This window comes from Camelus bactrianus, chromosome 3 (genome assembly GCF_048773025.1).
Source record: "Camelus bactrianus isolate YW-2024 breed Bactrian camel chromosome 3, ASM4877302v1, whole genome shotgun sequence".
NCBI classification, from domain to species: Eukaryota; Metazoa; Chordata; class Mammalia; order Artiodactyla; family Camelidae; genus Camelus; species Camelus bactrianus.
The window spans coordinates 6739602-6757917 of NC_133541.1; the positions used below are offsets into that span (position 1 = coordinate 6739602).

Below are 18316 nucleotides of genomic sequence, written 5' to 3' on the forward strand. Positions count from 1 at the left end.
TTTAATTTAACTCATTTTATTTTAAAATGTAGTCACTATCTATGTATTTAACATTCTGTTAATGTTAAAAAAAAAAAGCCCAGGGTTTTGAAATCCTTGCCCATATTAATGTAAATTATCATGCTTTTATAATAATGAACTACAAAATAAGCTTGGATGCTAGTCATTCATTTCAATTCATTACTTAAAAAAAATCCTTTCAGAATGTCTTTTACTCAACATTTTAATACCAAAAATATTGTTTGATAATAATGCCTTTCTGTTTTAGGAACGTAATCAGGGTTGACATGGCCACATAGCCAGCCCGTGGAGACTGGGTGGCAGAGGCACATCAAGGACATTCCCACACCAGGTGATGAGCATCAGTTTTCCAGGTACGGGAAGTGGTGGGAGGGTGCATGGCTGAGTGTGTATGTGTGGTGAAAAGTTACGTTGAGGCACGTTAAAAATTTTAAAGGGTTTATTTGGGCAGTTTTTTTTAAAGTTAATTTTTAAAAATTTGGGGGGTGGGTAATTAGGTTTATTTATTTTTAGAGGAGGAGCTGGGGATTAAATCCAGGACCTTGTGCATGCTAAGCATGCACTCTACCACTGAGCTATACCCTCCCACCAAATGAAAGGCGATACATTTTTTCTTGTTTTTTCTTTTTCTTTCTTTCTTTCTTTTTTTTTTAAGTAATCTTTCTTTTTTTTGGGGGGGGGAAGGGGTAATTAGATGTATTTATTTACTTATTTTAGCAGAGGTACTGGGGATTGAACCCAGGACCTCGTGCATGATAAACACGTGCTCTACCACTAAGCTATACCTTCCCCGCCAGGGCAGCACCAAACCCAAAGTAGTTAAGAGGCTCCACCAAGTTCCATCAACAGGAGCAGGGGCAAGGAGTTTACAGAGAAGACCCAGAAACGAAGAGAATGATTTGATTGCCTATACTTTCATCAGGTTTCTTATTTGGGAAAGTCTGGACGGCTGCTTGGTGCTAAGTTTCACTTCCTCAGATGTCAGTGCATCAGCTCTGGCTTGGGTTCTGGTTTGCTTAGACAGGCAATCCAGGCATTAGAACCATCACAGTCCTATGGTCTCCCTGTTTAAATAGTGCATAGAGGAGGGGTGCCGTTCCAGGCAGGAAGAGGCAGGTGGGTAGTTCCAGAAAGGAGGATGGGATGGGGACCTCAGGGCTTCATGCAGCTCACTTCATCTAGAGCTTAAACCAGAAGGGATGAAGGCATTAGAGACCTGACAGGGCTGCTGCTAGCAAGCCCCGGCATTTCACAGCTGGAGGTGGTTTTCTTACGTATGTGATGGGACATAGCATGGCCAGATATCGGCTCCAGGCAGAGCACTGGGGGGATGGATACGAGCAGGCAGCAAGGCAGGTGAGAGATTCTAAAGACTTGACTAAGGCAAGAGAGTGGGACTGTGGAAAATAGGGGAGGCTTGGAAGAGACTGTGATAAAGTTGGAGGAACGATGGCTGTTTGGATGTTGGCAGGTAACAGAGTAAGAGAGTGGAGGACAAGTCCTTGTCCCAGCTCAGTCATCTTACAGATGGTCACAGAGGGACAGGAAGGCTTGGCAGGCGTGGTTTTAATTTCAGTTTTGGACTTGCCACCTATGATGGGGGACCGTTTAAAAGGGAAGTGCCTCCTGAGGTGGGTATGAAGATGTTTGTGTACCTCACGTGCTGCAACACTCAGTGTGCTCCTTAAACATTCTACTTGGGGTTCTTTTGGAAAACTTCCATTTAAGAACAAAATTTCCTGAATTTGTAATAGGGAATCTACAACTCAGTTCACAGGGATCATAATCTTTGGAATTAAATTTAGGAGCGTACTACTTTTTTCAGAAATGTTAGCAATAATAAACAAAATCCAACAACCAAAACAAGCTTCTTCTGAGCCGTTATCTTCATCTTCTGCCCCTCAGTTTGGGCAGTCACGCTCAGCATTAGAGTGACCACCCATGGGGGTGACTCACCTCACTCCACCTTACCTCTTCTTCCTTGTTGTCGACGTCTCAACCATGGTTCAGCTGCAGAAAGAAGATGAGATTTTCAGTGGACACTTCATAAATCCTGAGTCTTCACTGCCTGGAATTGTTTTGCCTCTGATGTGTTGCTGGGAGCTGAAGCACCAGATTTCATTTTTCTCTTGAGAAAACCAACTGCAATGGTACTTCCTGTACACACTTGTCCTGGACATGTTCAGCGTCTCATCTCATACAGGCTGCAACCTTTTGCTATACTGAGTGAGTAGAACTGGCAGCATGAGGTGCTCAATAGTGGGTGAAAACCTTGCCATTTTAGGATTTGAAGATATTGTGAGATTTTTTAAAAGTATGAATGTAGTGCCAATAGCAAATACTTATATGCATATAACCTCTTCAGGACCTGGGCAATACTTCTATCAACTTGAGTTCTGATCAAAGTCATCTACTAGCATTATTTGCCAACTGTACTCTTTTCTTTAAAGAATAAAATCACCTTATGTCTTCATTCATTCACTCAATCATTAATTCATCTAGCCCATATCTATTAAGCATTTACTACGTGTTTGGAAAATTTCAGGTAATAGAGGTATAACTAGCGATCAAAAGAAACAAAATCTCTTGCCCTTAATTAATCTACCTTCTAGTGCAGGAAGACTGACCACATTAAGACAAAAATAAGATTCATGTGTGTCTACTGATTGCCATGGCGTACTGCTGGAACAGGCTCACTCTTGCATTTATACTGAAGGAATTAGCACTTGTTAACAAATGCCTACATATAACTTAAGAAACTTTTCTTAGGGCATAATTTCCTTATTTGTATTCAATGTAAGTGATTTTTCCCCCCTTGATCTAAAAACATTGATTAAAATCCATCCCTTTATCCATCCCAGAGTAATATAAACGTGTCGGAAAAATCCTTGGAATAATTGGTTCATTCTTCTTACTTTACAGAGAAATAAACTGAAGCTCAGAGATGATTATGACTTCCTCAAGGATATATAGTTGGTATCAGAGGTGACGCAAAAATCCAGCACTTTAAGAAAGCTATTACAAGAATATTGACAATTTTTACAACAGTGTAAATACAAGAAGTGAGTTTGTTATTTTTAAATTCAAGTATAAAACCATGAATCAAACATGGTGGGGTGGCTTAAAATCTTAAGCTAAGTTATTTGAATTGAATGAATTCAGAACTGGGCAAAAATAGTCACGAATTCTGTCCTAGCATTGTTTTTCACACAGACAGTTTCTTATCCCTCAAAGTACATTATTTATCAATGTGAGAGTATAATTAAATTATTCTCTCATTGGCTATTTTAAGGGACACCTAAAAGGGATATAAAAATAAAAGTCAAGGTATCTGAATTATCCACTGGAGCTTGGTAAATAAGCCCCCTCTTCCGGTACCTCCCTAGGCAACAAATCCTGAGCACACATCTCTGCTCCATGAGTCATTACTTCTTAGATTACATTCTCTGAGCAGGAGCAGAGAAATCAATATCTCACACAAGGTTGCCGACGTGCTGGGACTGGTAGTCATTAACCTATTCTCACGCCTCCCACCACTCACAGAAGGAATTCCAGTGTCTCGGTGGATTTTGAACCAAGTTCTTTCCTAACAAACTTGGGAACGGCAGGGGGATTTTGTGAACGGTCTGTTTCAAAATACTTGTACCACCTTCTCACGTATTCAGGACTGTAACTCCCAGTAAGTCACCTGAAATCAGATGTTAAAGATGAGCCCATGAAATATTTATCCTATTTTGTCAGCTGAGAAATAATTGATCAAATACACCAAGCAAGTAGGATTTTTCAAAGACATGTCGAGATCATCCCACACCAAATGGGAAAGAAAAGGAATACATTAAGGGTCCATTCAGCCGTGTTTCTCGGATGCTCTGAAAACTGCATTGCAAAAAGAGTTCCTTAGTGAGCTGAAACAGTTAATGAGACTTCCAGGAGCCACAAGCTGGCTTTGGTTGTGTGGCTTCTGTATTCACAGACTCTGGTTCAATAAAAATGTAAATGTTATCTAGGTACACAGAACATATTTCATGGTGATAATGAATCTGTTGACATACTGTTCATACTTTATTATATAAATTGTAGTGATGTAGTTGCCGGAGAGGGGAAATACTCAGTGCTCAGCCCTACAGGATGCTCTGGGTTGGCACATGTCTGTGCCTGTCCTTGGCACAGTTTGCCCGCCTGCCTTTAATCTGTGACATTGGGAAGAGCCCAACGGCGTCCTTATTGACTGAGCTAATATAACTGGATTTGGAATAGGAACTAGAAGATGGGTTATTTTTAAAAGCAAAAGCCATCAATTCAAAAACCCATCCTGCAGCATAACTAGTTAACAGATTTCTAATTACTCAGGTGTGTCATAGTGTGTGTGAGAAGTGATCAGATTAGAAGGGGACAGGTGGCCGGCAGCTCCCAGGTGGGGGAGCCTGCCTGCTTGAACTCAAGCCTGCACCTCACCCTCACTCTGCACCGCAGGCAGAGATGTGAGTCCTGTTTAGTGTCACCAGCTAGCAGGAACAGCTCTCTAATTTGCGGAGCCCAGGGCAAAATAAAAATGGGTGACCCCCTCGTTCAAAATCTATTAAGAATTTCAGGATGGTGACAGTAGAACCTTAAACCAAGCATGGGGCCTGTGCAAGGGCACAAATCACGCTCGCATGATGCCTGCTCTGCCTTCCGGGTTCTAAGGATGGAGGGCTGCCCTCTAGTGTCGCAGGAAAAATGATTTCTCCTTCCTAATGCTTCCTCTTTTTTTTTTTTTTTTTCCTCTTTCCCCACTCCTTCAGGTCCAGTTAGAGCTTCCGCAGCTTTTTCGGGCATTTTGTCACAAATGAATTGATACAGAGTAAATCTATGGGCGAACCCCTTTGCTCTCCAGCCCTGCTACGCAAGGCCACAGAAATGAACCATTGAACTCCTTGGGGTCCCTTTAGTTGCATGAGTTTATATTCCATGCTCCCGGCTTTGTACCAAAGGGCATTTTTTATTCCATTTCATGCTGCTTGGGGGTTATTATTTTTTTTTCTTTTCTTTTTTCCCTTCAAACTAGAAACTGTTGTGGACTTTTTAAAAGGTTTACTTGGTGCCACTGATTCTAAAATGCTGATAGAATAACTCTAATGATTCTATTGGTTCATATTTTATTTTGTATTAAGCATAAAACTATGACAGAGGTCCAAAAAGCCCAATATAACCTCAGGAAACCTGATATAGCTTGGTTTTTATATTACATTCCTTCCACGACCTTTGTCTACAATGCTAAAATTTAAATTGTACGAGAGCAGGGGATGAATGTTGAATTTTGCTCATGTTTTGGTTTTTGTAGCCCTACTTTTCAAAGAACATTGGACATTCCTACAAGAGTCCTAGGCATGGTCCATGTTTCCCCCCTGAACATCTGGCATGTGATAGGCACAAAATAAATATTTGTTGAATAAATTAATGAAAGAATGAGTGATAAAAAAATCTTATAGGGGTCAGGTGCAAAATTCCCTCCATGCAGAGTCTCTTTAAATTATACTTTGCTATTATACTTAACAAGATCTCCTAAAAATCTTACAATAACCCCTTTTACTATGTGGAGAATATGTATATATGGTATAGATACTGGTTGTTAAAACCTTCCCATTTTCATGTGGTGTATGTAAAATACTACTCAGCCATTAAAAAGAATGAAAAGTTGCCATTTGTGCAACATGGATGGACTTGGAGAGCATTATGCTAAGTGAAGTAAATCAGACAGAGAAAGACAAAGAATGTATGACATCACTTATATGTGGAATCCAAAAACACAACTAGTGAATAAAAGCAGACTCACAGATATACAGAATGAACTAGTGGTTACTAATCAGGAGAGGAGTGGGGGGAAGGACCGTCTAGGGGTAGAGGATTGAAAAAAGGGGTTATTAGGGGATTGTAAGAAATCATGTGTGTGAAACTTTTGAAAATTGTAAAGCACTATAGAATTTAAAGACGCTTTCACTCCAAAAAAAAAAAAATGCCCCACTTCCCCACTAGAGACGAGAAAATAATTAAACATGTACTTTTCCCTCACAAGTCTTGCAGTCCTTTTTACCATAAACCTAAATTACCGATTATTCACTTTTTCTTCTTTCCAGAGTGGGCAAAGGCAGCTGTTTATCAATACGAAGGGTGAAGAGACATTGAGAATTGGAGAGAAGATGTGGCTCTAACAGGAAAAGACCGGAAATGCGCACAGACCTCGGGCTGAGCAGGAGGGAGGGTCAATCCCACAGAGGCTGCGTCTAACTTCCCGCTCTCCTGGCTTCCTTGGGAAAGACCAGGCTCTTCCATCAGTGCTGGTTTGCAGCTTGCTCTCAGAACTACCAAACCCTAAAATCACCTGGTCCAAGAGAAAGAACTGAGGCCAAGGATGGAGTCTGGACCCGCGGGGAAAGGTTGAGGTTGGAATTACCCGAGTTACAGTCTATACAGCCCGGTGTGGGGGTTAAACGGGAGAGCAGGCAAGGTGGGTGCGGGCGGCAGATGCGCAGCTCTAGAAGAAGGGAGTTCCGTTCTCCTGACGTCCAGGAGACGTCCAGGGTAGGGGTCTTCTCCCATCCGTTGCCCCCTCCCGTTTCTCCTCCTCTCCAGGTCAGGAGGAGGGCAGGAGGTCAGGAGAAAGGCGCAGGACCAGGAGGAGCCCGGAGGGGCAGGGCCGCCTGCTGGGCGTCCAGGGTCCGGGACACACCCCTCCCGCCCCCGCCCCCCAGCCGAGGTCTCGGGCGGCCAGTGCCGGAGCGTCGCCTTTCTCTGGTCTACACGTCCTGAGCAGAACAGGTATTAACCTAGACTAAAAATTAAGCCCCTGGAAGGCGCCAGGGCCTCTTTCCCTTGGTGGCCTGGGTCTTATGGTCACTGGGCACGCAGTTACCCAGTTCAATGCCCTCGCCCGGCAGGGGGACAGGAGGGCCCACGCGGGCAAAAGGGCAGTTCGCGAAGGTTCTCCATGTGCTAGTTGGTGCCCCGGGCTCAGACCTCCCGACCTCCGCCCTCACTGCTCTGGTCACCTCCTGAGGAAACAAGTACGTAGCAGCCACCTCCTGGGCTGTTTGCTGTTCGCACGAGACGGGAGGGTCGCGGTGCCTCGGATTCCTTAGGCTTGGGGAGGAGATGGGGTTTGCGGGCCTTGGGGCCAGACAGCGTTTGAATAGGAGGAAGCCTCGAGAAGGGTGGGCTTCTTTGGAAAGCGCCAGTGAGCTCCCCTGCCGCCCAGGGAGAGGGCCGGCGTCTCGGCTCCCAGGCGTGTGGCGGGTGGGAGGGGGCGCTGCCCTGCTACACGCCTGTCCCCACGCAGCGCCAGCCCGGTCTCTAGCGCCCCCCGCGCCCAGTCCCCAAGGTGGCGTGGAGGAAGACAATCCCTGAGCCGACTCCGCCCTCCCCCGCGCCCAGCCGCTCGCTTTCCCCTGGCGCGCCCTCACCGTCTTCCCTGCCGCACAGCAGGGGCTCGCCGGGGATCTTGGACCCGCCAGAGGGCTCCCCTAAACTCCGATGCAGAAAACTGTGCCACCTCCGGTACCCCCAAAGTGACTTAAGCAGAAACTGCAGGGCGCTAGTGAGGCTCCCTACCGGAGGACGTGGCGGGGTGCAGCGTTCGGTCACACCCGCCTCCCTGCTCCATTGCGCATTTGGGGCTGTTCGCTGCCAAGGGGTCTCCTCGTCCCCTCGCGCCTTTCCGTCCCCCTCAGGGAAGTCCCCCTGCCCTCTGAGATAGGAGAAGCGTGGGAACCCCCCCCCCACCAAGCCTGCTTTACTGAGATGAAGAGGAGAGTGGGAAACCCCTGCCCACTAAAGGGGTGCGGAGGGAAGGAGAACCCCTCCTCCTAGCGCCCAGATGGTGAAAAGGAGGGAGTCCTTGCTGTTCTCTGAGTAGGGGCTACTAAACGATGGGAGGTCTCCTCCCGGCTACGCTCTGAGAAAGTGGAAAGTGGGGAGGAGCACCCGCCCCACCCCATCCCCCGCAGCCCACTCAGAGACTGGGGGGACTGGAGGACTGCAGGGCGAGAGTTTCCCCCCTCCTAGTACTTTGAGCTGGAGAGGATTTAGGAGCCCTCGTAGTCTTCTGGGCGAGGTGGTAGGTGGGGGGACAGAGAGTGGGAACCCCCAGAACGTGTTCAGGGGCCGTGCAGAGGACGGTGGCAGCCCCCCCCCCCCAGATCGTGGGGAAGAGGTGGACCACGCTGAAGCTGAGTGAGGGCGGGCCGAAGAGGGGGACGTCCGGGGCCGGGGCGCGGCCCGTGCCCCCCCCTGCCCCGCCCCGCCCCGCCCCGCCCCGCCCCGCACGCGTCTCAGTCCGCCAGCCCCCCACCTCCCCCAGCGCGCGGCCCGGCCGTCGGGGGGCGGCGGTGGTTGGCGGCCGGGCTGCGCCGCGCGAGGTGGGGGGAAGGGGCGGGCCGAGCGCCCCCTGTCGCACCCGCCCCCTCCTGCGCTGTGGCGGCAGCGGCGGCGCCGGGAGCTGCCCCCGAGGCCGCTGCCCGGCCCCCGCCCGCGCGTCAGCGCGCCCAGCCCGGGGCGCCGAGCTCCGCCCGCGCCGGAGGGCCCTGCGCGCTGCCGGGAGCGCGGGCAGCCGGGCCGGCCCAGGCGGCGCGGGGGTGGGACGCGGGCGGCAGCGGGCGAGCGGGCGGCGCAGCCCCGGCCGGGCGCGCTCGGCGGGCGCCCCGCGAGCCGCCCCGATGTGGCAGGAGGCGATGCGGCGCCGCCGCTACCTGCGGGACCGTGCCGAAGCGGCGGCGGCGGCGGCGGCGGCGGGCGGCAGCGGCGGCGGCGACGGGCTGCAGCGGTCCCGGGACTGGCTGTACGAGTCCTACTACTGCATGAGCCAGCAGCACCCGCTCATCGTCTTCCTGCTGCTCATCGTCATGGGCGCCTGCCTCGCCCTGCTCGCCGTCTTCTTCGCGCTCCGGCTGGTGAGTGGCCTCCCCGCGGGACCTGCCCCGCGCGCTCCCGGGCCCCGAGAAGAGAGGGACCTCCCCGGCGAGGCGCGTCCCGCCCGGGGCCGCCCCGCGGCCCGCGGCTCTCACGCCGCCCGCCTGCCCGCGGTCATTCTGGCTCCGGGGAGAACTGCGGGCAAGAGAAAAGTTTCCTTGGGAGGTTCTGTCCAAGATAAAGTTGCCGGGGTGTGGACCAGGTGGACGGACAGGGCGTGGGTTTTCCATCTCTGCGCACCCGCGGGCTAACTCCGTGGCGCTTTCCACCCCGCGCCCCTGCCCGCAACCTCGGCTCAAATAAGTCTCCATCCGAATCAGCGTCGCGTTTCTTCGCGAGGCCGCTGCACGGCTCCCTGAGCTGGCGTTTTAGTTTGGATCGGACGTTATTTAACTCAGTAAAAAGCCTGCCTTGGGAAAGTGGTTCATGGCGAGGGAAATTTAAAAAAGTATATGATTATACATCTTTGCCTTTCAATGTGTGTTATTTGTGAGTTGGGATGTTGACCTGTTGTGAATCTTCCTTCTGCGTGTTTAAGAAGCGTCTATGAACCGTTGCTTTTCTATTTCTAGAGAGGTTGGTTCATCGTGGTTACTGTTTCGTACAGGTTATTAAACTGCACTGCATCTCTAGGAGCATAATGCAACTCAACAGCTCACGTCAGTTTTGCCAGTTTATATTTTTTTCAAGCAGAAATCCTTGGCTCACCCCCTTGAGCAGCGAGGGGAAATCTGTAGATGGCGGTAAACTTCCTGTCACTGATCTTTCTGTTGGTCTGGTTCAAACTTTTACTCCGCCTCTGATATGTATGTGCAGACTGTGTGCCAGGCATCGATTATCCAGTGAGATATTTTTGGTCAGTGGTTGATTTGGGGATGTCTGCACTGAAGGATGTTTTTTTAGCTGAGGATATAAATATGCACCTGTATTCATGTCCGCGGAGCAAAGGAGTGGGTGTTTGCTTTTATTTCACCAAGTGTGCAAGATAGCTGTCCCTGGTATTTGGCAATTTCTTCCTGATATCCTGAGCCAGATGGTGCTCAAATATTATGCATGGGAAAACTTGTTGTCATCAGTTCTTTAAAAAAAAATGGAAATTTTGTTTTTCCCCAAGCTAGTCAAGAGGTGTTGTCTTCTGATGGAATTCAGTGAGAAAAGAATGAAAAATAGAATGCAGATGGTCATGATGCCACTGGCCACAACTGACTCTTATGTTATACAACACAGAGCAGAGAGCACTTTGATTCTGTATTCTGGGTGTGGGTTCAGGGCAGTCCTCACCCCCTTACATCCAGCCTGGAGTCCTCCCTGGATGGGCAGCTTTGTCAAAGAGACTTCTGTTCAGTCTTATCGGCAAGCAGGTTCTCTAAAAGCATCTCCTTTTCATTGCCATTCTTGCAGGTTCTGCCGGGACATTGCTGCTTATGATTCTGTTGAATCTGTAATTCAAACCCGTTCTGGCTGGTTCTCTTCTAAATGGAAAAGGAGGAGCAGGTGATGGCCTATTTATAGCACCATTAATATATTTAAAGACAAGTGTGAAGTTCATGCCTCCCCTACAGACACCACTTTGTTTGCTATGATACAGATCTCTGACTTCTTAAACCTTGATCTGTGTAGAGTCTTGAATGGGTCGTCAGAGATTCCGTGCAGTCAGCTGAAAGCTCCCTTCTCAATTTGTCTTTGCTCTTCGTGTTTTTTTATACAGTTCCTTTATGTGGTGCACATGCTGGAGTGGTATCATTTTTAAAAGTTTATTCAGGCATCTTTACTTTTCCTTGATGAATCAATCATTTCCACACATTGCTGGCTTTCTGCTAAATCATCTTAAGCACAAAGCAGGCACTTCCCATGGCATGGCTGTAGCCCAGAGCGAGGTCTAGAGACAGTGGAACAGACCCTGTGTTTTGCTGTACCTGCTACACAATCTGACTACTGTGTAAATCCTTCTAGCTGAAGAGCTGTGCGGACACGTTCCCGAATCAGGAAGGGTGACTCGGTTGGGTGGAAAGGCTACCTTCACGTGGGAACTGGGGCTGCTGGGCCTGGCGGGATCTGGGAAATGGGAGGAATGGGCACCATCCTCTGAAGCGTCACTTTAGGAAGGACTGGGACCGTTCTGAGCTCTGGACAGCTCATTTCTATTTTGCTTTTAGTAATATCATAAACAGGAGTTCCACTTTGCAAAAATGTTCTCCATCCAGAGAGTCAAAGGTGCTTAGGTTAGGAGCATTGGACGGTGTTAACACAGAGCCACGTGCGCGTGGAGTGGGTGAGTTCATGTCTCTGACCAGAGCTTAGCTTCCGAGAGAGAGCTCTATCTCGGGAGACGGGAAGAGAGAGCTGCTTGGGGCTAGCCCAAGTTTCCACCGTCGAGCGCTCTGCTAGAATCTCTAGGCTCTGATGTAATTCAGGAGCTTGGGCAGATCTATTTTTTGCTGCCTGAAATCTTGGACAGATTCCTGCTTTCCCATGAATCTGCCAGAATTTGACTTCCATTAGACTTCCGTCAGATCTTGTAGTGAAAAAAGTCTGGCAGCTTTCTTAATGCACATCCATAGTCTCCCAGAACATTTGGATCACAAAATGATCTTAGTATCATCCAGGTACAGAGTGAATTTTTGCTATATGCCATTGCCTTTGTGCGAAGTGACTTGAAATATTTATTGAGAAGGAAAAAATTCCGCTTTGCCTCGACTGAGTATTTCCCTTATTGACATTATTCACAAACTGCTTTCACGCTTAAATTTCCATCTATGGTCAATACATGCATGTGCGTCATTGATCGTGAAGTTAAAATAATCTGCAAGGTATGTTATTATGCGATAAACATAAACTCTGAATTGAAACTTTACTATCTTGCTTAACTATTTCTACGTAAAAAGTTATTAGCTATTAAATAGGTTTATCCCCATGTTTGTTAAGAAATATCAAAACATGAAACAAAGTAAATAGAAGAGATGATAGCATGTCTTGAATTTTGACTTCCTATTTAATCAATATGGAAAAATATTTTCTTATGATGGAAGATTTTGACGATGGTACCAGGCACGATGAGCAAAATTAACTTGACCTTTGGCATCAGAAAACTTGGAACTAATGAGACCGGACTTGAAGTTCTAAATCTTATGATGTCACTTCATTTTCTGGGCTGGCTCTTACTACTAAATGCAGGAAAACCTCTCAGAATTAAATCCTCTCTCATTTATCATGTCCAAAATCAGCCAGCTTGTCTCAAAATTTGCCTGTCGTTGCTAGGAAAGGTTGACATCAATTTTTTTAGTTTGTCAAAATACCAGCTGGCTCCAGCCAGATTTGCTTTGGCTAAAATTTATGATTAGAAATGGTCAATATTTCAACTGGAATAGAAAAATTTCATCCCTGTACATTTTGAAGAGTCAAATATTGCAGTGAAATAGTTTTTTCTTTTGTTTGTGTTTTTGTTTTTGCTTTTGTTTTTGCTTTTTTGGTCTGTTTTTTGAGATTGGTACTAAAATCCATATGAATATATACTTTTATTAAGTGTATATAATATTTTGACAGAACATAGTCTGCCTTCTCACTTTTACTGTGATTTGGTGTGCTAGATTTGTAAAACAATAACCGTAAGTACTTTTCATGACAAATCAATTGTCCAGCATCAGGTGCTTTTTCTTGGAGCAGCTGTATCAGAGTGTTTCATTTTTCTGTACGTGGAAAAAGATTCTTAATTTTTCTAAAACAAACAAACAAACAAATAAGCAAACAAATAAACCCAATCATTGTGGAGGGAAATTGGCTTTATTATTCCAAACACTATTTCAGTGCCCCCAGTGGGTGGAAGGATCAATGGGGAAAAGTCAATCCTTCACCCCTCTCTTGAGGGGTGGGAGGCTGGAGAGGCAGATGCATATGCCTGACATCTTGAAAGAGCAGGGAGTACTCTCTGTGTACTTTTTCTAGTCCCGTAATTCTGGAGGTGGAGGAGGACAGTGCGTGCTCTCAGGAACTGGAGCAGAGGTAGCTAAAAGATCTGTCTTTCTGCAAATTTCTGTACATGCAGGAGAATCTTACTGGGCAGGCGTTTGTAATTTACAACAAGTATTCAATATGTCATTTTTGTTGTAATTTTACTGTGGTCCAAACGAAAGACAGTGAAAAACTGTTAACTTTCTGCAGGAAAGTTGGTTGCAATTAAGAGGCCTGGCAAGAAAGGATTTGGAAGCATCCTTTGGATATTAAAGTGCATATTTTAAATTTATGCACAGTAGGATACCTTGCCTTGTCCATTTTAAAAAGGCAGAATGTAATGGTTAAGAGTCTCTGTCTGTGTTGGCATTTTGGCTTTGTCCCTTTCTGTCTCTATGATCTTGGGCAACCTGTTTAACCCTCTCTATGCCCCAGTTTTCTTGTCTGTGAAATGGAGTGGTACCTGCCTTCTAAGGTGATGGTCCAAATCAGTGCACGTGAAGCACTTAGAATAACGCCTGGCCCAGAGTATGCCCTCTGGGACTGTGGTCATCACTGGGTCTTCTGTAGTTGCATTTGCACTATTGCTATGAAAGAAGACGTAGTCACCACAGCATTAGAGCTGGAAGGGTGCTCATACTACAGAGGGGGACACTGAGCTTCGAAGAGGTCAGCTCATTTCTTCAAGGCCACACAGTCGCAGAAGTGGGCGTCGGACTTCGCCCGGGTGGACTTTCCTGGCGATCCCTGCAGATCTGAGATTCCCAGCTCTGGTCCTGGCAGGACAGCAGTTTTCTGGTTGAAATTTCCTGCTGAAATGAAAGTCCTCAAGCTTCAGTCTACGGAATGGAGTGACATTTCAATGTTTTTCTCTTTTAACAGTAACGGACTCTGGGTAGCGAAGCTTCCCCATGATGAGCTCAGTGGGGTGGGCTTCCTCTAGGTCCGTGATGCTGCAGGTTCCCAGGATCTTCCCCATTAAGCAGCGGGTCCATCTGTAGCTTCGCTTTTGTTGCCTAGGTCCCTGGCATCGAGACCGTGGCCTGTGAAATCCACTGCTGTTGAGCTGTGTGTGAAGCTCTCGATTCCCACAGAGGTTTTTTAAATCAGCCGTTCTATTTAAAAGACAGTGACACGGCTACAGCTGACCTGTTACTTTGATAAGGGTGTTTTGTGGTTGTTACTCACTTTGGTCTCTTTGATCAGGAATGGCTAATGATGGGATAGTCAGAGCTGGGTGTTCGTGCATGGCCCACTGGTACACCAGTCCTTTCTCTAACTTGATACTGGCCTCAGCACAGTCCGCCGGACTTCACTCCTTCTTCCTTCGCGATACTTAACAGAGTGCCTCCTGGAGCCAGCGCTGGGGTGGGCATCCTCCTGGATAGCACTCCACCCTGAAGTGACTCGTCTTGGGCACACTGCCATTGACCCCTCTGCCCTAGGCTGACCTGTCAGCCTAGGCTCCGATGAGCCTAGAGCATCTACTTCTGGTCCCTCTAGCTTCGCTGTGTTTGCTCCAGTGCCTCCCCTCACCTGGCACCCCCCCACCCCAGTGCTGCTTCTCCAAATCCAGACTCTCCTTCTGGAGGCGGCCAGTCCAGCCTGTGCTGCGCATTCCTGTCTGTGTTGCTTGCTGCCTGTGATCCTGCAGAGCTCGTTAATTACACGAACTGACTGAACCGCTGCGTTGCTGTTGTCTGATGTTCAGGATGGTTTTGTGAGTTCGTCTCGTCTCCTCAACTAGTGATTAGTTTTTTTCAGGGAGGGAACTTAGCTCTCCCCATATTTAACACGGCACTAACCTGGTCGCAGGTGCTTAATTAACGTGTGTAATTTAGGGTGTGGATACGTTTCCCTTAGCCGCTGTCATTCCCCGGCGTGGAGCCAACTGGTTGAAAGTACAGAACTTTGTTACTGGACCTGGATCCGGTCTCAGTGTTGCCACTTAGTGTGTGTTCCTGACAGATTCATTTTATCTGCTGTGGCCTCAGTTACTTCGTCTGTGAAATAAAATGGAGAACACAGCCAGACGCAGGGAGCTCTGTGGGGGATGAAGTAAAGCGGATCATGTGAACACCGAGCACAGAGTGGGGCAAGTACCTAACCCCAACCAACGTGGATCACTTCTGTTATTCTGTTTGCACCACACAGGGTCCCCTTGTCAAGGTCTCCTTTTGATGTATTTCAGGCTGACAACTGAATGAGTTCTAGAATTTTAAAATCTGGGTAGGAAAGAACAGGGGGTGCGTTTCTGTTTACGTGATAAGTGTGACTGTAGCTTTGAGTTATGTTACAGAGGGAGAAGCATAGATCGTTTGATTAAAGTCATGCTTTGACCTAAGTTTCCCATTCTTTAGCGCTAAAATGCTGCCAGATTGGCACTCATATTGACCTTCATAATTCTGAATTTTACTAGCTTTGGGTAATATTATGTAAAATCAGGAGGAGTAATAAGATGCTATTTACCAGATGATTTCGTAATATCAAAGTAGGAAATTGACACACATCTCTGGTTTGCAGCCACTAGGTGCATTTGGGAGGAGAGAAAAGGATTGTTGAGTCAGTCCTTGTGTTTGAGCCGTTTGACCAAATTATGACTTCACTAATGTTGCGTCAGTGTCCTCTTTGTATAAGGATGTGGTAAAAATCCCAAGGAAGGAAACAGAGGAGAGGTTTAGAGGAAGACTTCATTAGCTCAGTTAATCGCCGGCAATGTGACAGGTGATCACTTTTGCTCCCTCTTTCACTTGGGCTTACACTTCCATCCCCAGAAGCCAGCCTCAGGTGAGAGAGAGTGGTGGACAGAGTAGCACGAGGCTCAGCCTGCAAAACCACGTGAGCAGTTTTGCCATCTAGTTTTCTGACTCTGCGCAGAGCTCCAGAACAACAGCACCGAGACAGAACCAGGGTAGAGACCTGGGTCACGGCTGTTAGGGGTGCATAAGGCCAGTTGTATCTCAGCGTCGAACCAAGTCACTTTTTGAAAACTTGGTGCTTGAAATGGAGTCTCAATTATTAGCTCAGTTAAAATCTGTTGAATGAATAATTTATCGCAATTGAAACATACACACAGAAAGTACAATAGTTTTTTTGTAGAACATTGAAATTCCTGAGATTTCTCGAGATGGTTATGGTTGTCCGAGAGAATCCTATCTCTAGCGTTACCACCCTACAGAAAGTTCCTGGTGTGGAAGAGGCTGGATCAGCACTATGGTGATGGGACCACTGACTGCAAGGTTTTGAAATTAGAACCTCGATCCATTTCCACCAGTGTCCTTTCCCATCCCTCAGCCATAGTGATGTTGGAGTATCACAGCCAGGACAAGCCAGAGCTCACAGGAGCTGGCTTTCGTTCCTACATGTTTACCCCAAAGGCCGAATTATTGTGTGTATTTTAAATATACTGTATTATTTTTTAAGCTATATAAAAATGGGAAAACAAGATTTCAAGCTACTAGTGATCTGTGGATATTATAAAGGAAAGCAAAATTCAGACTGGTGCATTACTAGAACCGGTAAGAACTATTTGATGTTAGAAATTAAGAGGATAAAGAGATCAGGTGAATTCAAATGAAGGAAGTAATGAGGAAATGTTAACATAGTTCAGACATACGGTCGACCTCATGTCTAATCCTTTCCTCTCATTGACTTGTGGTTAATTCAAACATACAGCATCCATGTCCTTCGGAGTTGAACTTGAGGTGCACAGGATGGGATTTATCATTTGATTTATTTGATGAATCTTTGATTCTTGTGCACAGTCCTCATTGATATCTGTTTGTTTTTTTATTTGTTTATACTAAAATAAACACCCATGAACCCAGTCCGATGGAAAACCCTCCCGTTCCCCCACCTACCCTCAGAAGTACACTTTATTTGCACTTCTTGTTTGTCATTCTCTTGCTTTTCTTTTTGTAAATTTTATCATACATATTCTGTTTATATCATATGATACATATGTGGTATGAGGTAGTGATTGAAGTACATATTTTATTATTTTTTTCTTGTGGAGAATCAATTTTTACTGATCCATTTTATTTTATTTTATTTTTTTAATTGAAGTATAGTCAGTTATAATGTGTCAGTTTCTGGTGTACAGTATAATGTTTCAGTCATACATATATTTGTTTTCATCTTCTTTTTCATTATAGGTTACTGCAAGTTACTGAATATAGTTCCGTGTGCTATACAGAAGAAATTTGTTTTTTTTTTTTTATCTGTTTTATATATGGTAGTGAATATTTGCAAAGCTCAAACTTCCTTCCCACCCCCTTTCCCCTTGGTAACTATAAGTTTGTTTACTATGTGTGTGAATCTGTTTCTGTTTTGTAGATAGATCTTTTTTCTTTCTGGTCCATTTTAGTTACTTCTTTCCCCACATCTGTTATATTGAAATTCCGCATGAGTGGTTTGTTATGGGTATCTATTCTGCTCTATTGGTTAAGTTTTGTTCTTTTTTTAATAACACACACACACACACACACACACACACACACACTCACAGCCATGCACAGAATATAATTACTAAAGCTTTATAATAAGTACTTATATTGGGAAAGGCAAGTAACAGTCAACTCTTTAAATTAAGGTTTCTGAGTTATTCTTGACCTTTTGTTCTTCCATATAAACTTTACAAATCAACTTATTTTAACCTCAGTATGAAAAAACTCAAGTGGGATTTTGTTGGTGTTACATTGAATCTATTGATTCATTCTTGACAATTAATATTTTGTATTAAGTTTTTCTATCCATGAACATGGGCCATCTCTCCATTCATTTATGTGCTTCAGTAATGTTTTAAATTTTCTGTGGGCTGTTCTTACTCCTTAACACAAAAAGATATTTTGTATCTTATTATTTACTATAAATGGTGTTTTAAAAATTATGATTTCTACTATTTTGTTGCTGATGTAAAATAATATAATTGAATTTTGGGTATTATTTTATATTCACACAACTTATTTTCATAGCCTTTTTATACTAGTAACTGAAATGCAGATTCTTTCAGGTTTCCTGTATAGACGATCAGATCATTTGCAAATAATGAGAGTTTTATTTTCTTTTTTCCAATACTAAGACCTTTCATTTCTTTTTCTTATAGTGTTGTGGTGGCTAGGAGCTCTAATATGCTATTGACAGAACTGGTGATTGTGGGTACCTTGCCTTTTTCCTAATTTTAAATATAATGAATTTTTCATATAGTTTATCAATTTAGTATGGCGTTAGTATTAGCTTTTTATAGATATCCTTCGAGATTCCCTTTTGTTCTAATTTACAAAAAAGTTTAAATGTGATTGAGTGTTGAGTTTTACCAAATTGAGATAATCGTAGGCTTTTTTGTTGTTTTTTAATGTCAGTGTAATGAATAATTTCTATTATTGAACAGTTTTTATATTCCTGA

At 45.4% G+C, this 18316-nt stretch overlaps 1 protein-coding gene and 1 non-coding gene across 2 annotated transcripts in view; one reads left to right on the plus strand and one right to left on the minus strand.

The window, feature by feature from the left end:
* Positions 1–738: 738 nt before the first annotated feature.
* TRNAD-AUC (transfer RNA aspartic acid (anticodon AUC)) lies at positions 739–811 on the minus strand. Its single transcript has one exon. It is a non-coding gene; the product is annotated as a tRNA-Asp (tRNA).
* A 7778-nt stretch (positions 812–8589) lies between these two features.
* ADCY2 (adenylate cyclase 2) overlaps positions 8590–18316 on the plus strand; it is a 378985-nt gene continuing 369258 nt past the window's right edge. The window contains exon 1 of the mRNA XM_074356066.1: positions 8590–8945. Coding sequence (XP_074212167.1) covers positions 8712–8945 — 234 coding nt within the window. The 5' untranslated portion in view covers positions 8590–8711. The remainder of the gene's footprint in view (positions 8946–18316) is intronic.